Source organism: Clarias gariepinus, chromosome 9 (assembly GCF_024256425.1).
Source record: "Clarias gariepinus isolate MV-2021 ecotype Netherlands chromosome 9, CGAR_prim_01v2, whole genome shotgun sequence".
NCBI lineage: Eukaryota > Metazoa > Chordata > Actinopteri > Siluriformes > Clariidae > Clarias > Clarias gariepinus.
In genome coordinates, this window is record NC_071108.1 from 37420001 (window position 1) to 37422500 (window position 2500).

General features: G+C 39.8%; 1 protein-coding gene across 1 annotated transcript in view; it reads left to right on the top strand.

The window, feature by feature from the left end:
- oxct1a (3-oxoacid CoA transferase 1a) overlaps positions 1–2500 on the top strand; it is a 26265-nt gene that overhangs the window by 11980 nt on the left and 11785 nt on the right. Inside the window, exon 5 of the mRNA XM_053504625.1 lies at positions 2328–2477. Coding sequence (XP_053360600.1) covers positions 2328–2477 — 150 coding nt within the window. The remainder of the gene's footprint in view (positions 1–2327; positions 2478–2500) is intronic.

Consider the following 2500-nt stretch of genomic DNA (forward strand, 5'->3'; position numbering starts at 1 on the left):
GTCTAACCCTCAATCATGTAACTCTGGACACCTCAGTCCCAGATCACACAGGGTGTAGAAACGGTCTCCAGTCCTACTACAGCAACACAAGACTATTCACTATATGATGTCACCTTGATCATAACCCTAACCCTGGGATGTTGGTAATGATGGACACTGAAAAGCGTTTAATACAGTAGAGTTATATTTCTATATCTGGTATTGACACATACTTTATAAACTGTCTGATCACTGTACTGATCACTACACGTCACTGTACTGATCACTACACGTCACTGTACATGTTACTGTACATGTCACTGTACTGATCACTACACTGTATTTTTGTCATATTGAACCGGGGAGAAAAAAGCTGACGTGTTAAATATCGAAGGGGAAACAGAGGGGGGATCACAGTTGCTGAGAAAAATACCACAAACCTGAAGAGACGCATCAAGGCATCCCATAATAATGACCCAGTTTTACAGACTCTTTGTGGTGATTGTTTTGTTGTCATGTTGTGATAAATTTAATTTTATTTTATAGTTAAACCGTTGCTAAACACATTAAGCTAATAGTTTAGTAAATGATTGTGACCCAGAGGAGCTACAGAATCACTACAACAGTCCAAGTGTGTAAATTCATATATATATATATATATATATATATATAATTATTTTGTAAAAAAAACAACCCCCCATAAAAAAAAAGGCTTTCGGCTAGACTAGATCACGTTTTACCTCGGGACTAAGACTAAAATTTAAAATAGCTGATAAAATTAACTCTAATATTAAATGACTTGGAGCTGTTAATTTTCATACGTCGAGATAATACCTTTAGGATCATCAAACCAGTCAGAGCGTAATGTTATTAAACCATATAAATGATCCCCTAGTGGTATCACATGGTATCTGTATTACACCCAGACTTTCACTACAACTACAACTTCCAGTCTCTCTCTCTTAGGAAGAATAAACCTTATAGAAATGATAATATTCACAAACGCTGATATAAAGACCTCAATGTGTCTACATTTATTTGGTCCCGTAAACGACCTGAGTTTATTTATTATATATAAGCAGTACAGACTAGGATCGTACTGTACATACACCTGAGGATGCTCTGTGTGTGTGTGTGTGTGTGTGTGTGTGTGTGTGTGTGTGTGTGTGTGAAACAAGTGTTTTGCAATCCAGTTTTGTTGATTAACTTATTAGCATCAACATACAGTATAAGGAAACCCAAACTCCTGACACAGTAAAGGAAAACCACACTGACCAGTAACACTCCACTTTATCAGACCAGTGTGTTAATGTTTAGTAGCTGGATTAATGTGTGTTTACACAGGATATATGATCTGTTCTATAAGGACGTTTTCATGTAATTACATCTTATATATATATAGCCTACCTGTAGATAAGACACATATTCGTCTGTACTAGACATGACAGTCTCACCCTGAATAGACTAGAGTTCTTTTTAAACAGATTCTTTTCTTAAGAAGACTGAAGTTATATACCTGACTTAACTACTTATACTAGACTTAACTGTCCCTAACTGTCCTTAACTGTCTACACGATGGTACCCTATTGTTTTAAATTCGGCCACACTGCTGGCTTTTTTTCCTCTTTTAAAAAGTGTACACTGTTAATGCCTCATATATTGCTTTATTTGTTTTCTTCATACAAAATATAAAGAGAATATTAAATAATAAATAACGATAAAGACACAAGGTCCAGTCTGAACCTAATGACTCAGACAGCACTGTACACACACCACCTCACACACTACTCACCAAGGAAGAGGAGTGTCCAAGCTGTGATCAGCGTCTCTCAGGGGGTGACCTGGGGGTGACCTGAGGGTGACCTGGGGGTGAGTGATGGCATTAGTGCAGAAGGACATGTGGATTTTTGCTCAGATTACACACACACACACACACACACACTATCAAGTGTAGACCCAGTACAGTGACGGAGCTGAGGATCTGTGTAATGGTCTCACTAAACTGGACCCGCTGGTGTCACTGGTTCTCATCCTCATGTAGTGTGATTAACAGAAACACTGACGTTACACACACTCAACTGTCCCAATATTTTTGGCATTGTGGCTGTGATGGTGGAGTACAGTAACAGGGATATAGCGTGAAATACGGGGTTTGTATTTATTTAAACTCTTACTGTACTGTATGGTAAGCTGTGCACACACACACACACACACACACACACACACACAGTCGTCTCAAAACACACACTCATTAACCACTAAACTAAAGGAGTGTTTTGTAATCCATTTTTGTTGATTAACTTATTATTTGTTGATTTACTGTACTGGTACTGGTTCTGGTTCTGTAGGGAACGCTGGCCGAGCGGATCCGGGCCGGAGGAGCAGGAATCCCCGCCTTCTTCACCGCCACAGGTTACGGCACGCTGATCCAGGAGGGGGGGTCGCCCATCAAATACAACACGGACGGATCCGTCGCCATCGCCAGCCTCCCCCGAGAGGTGCACTTACTAACGCTCACTAA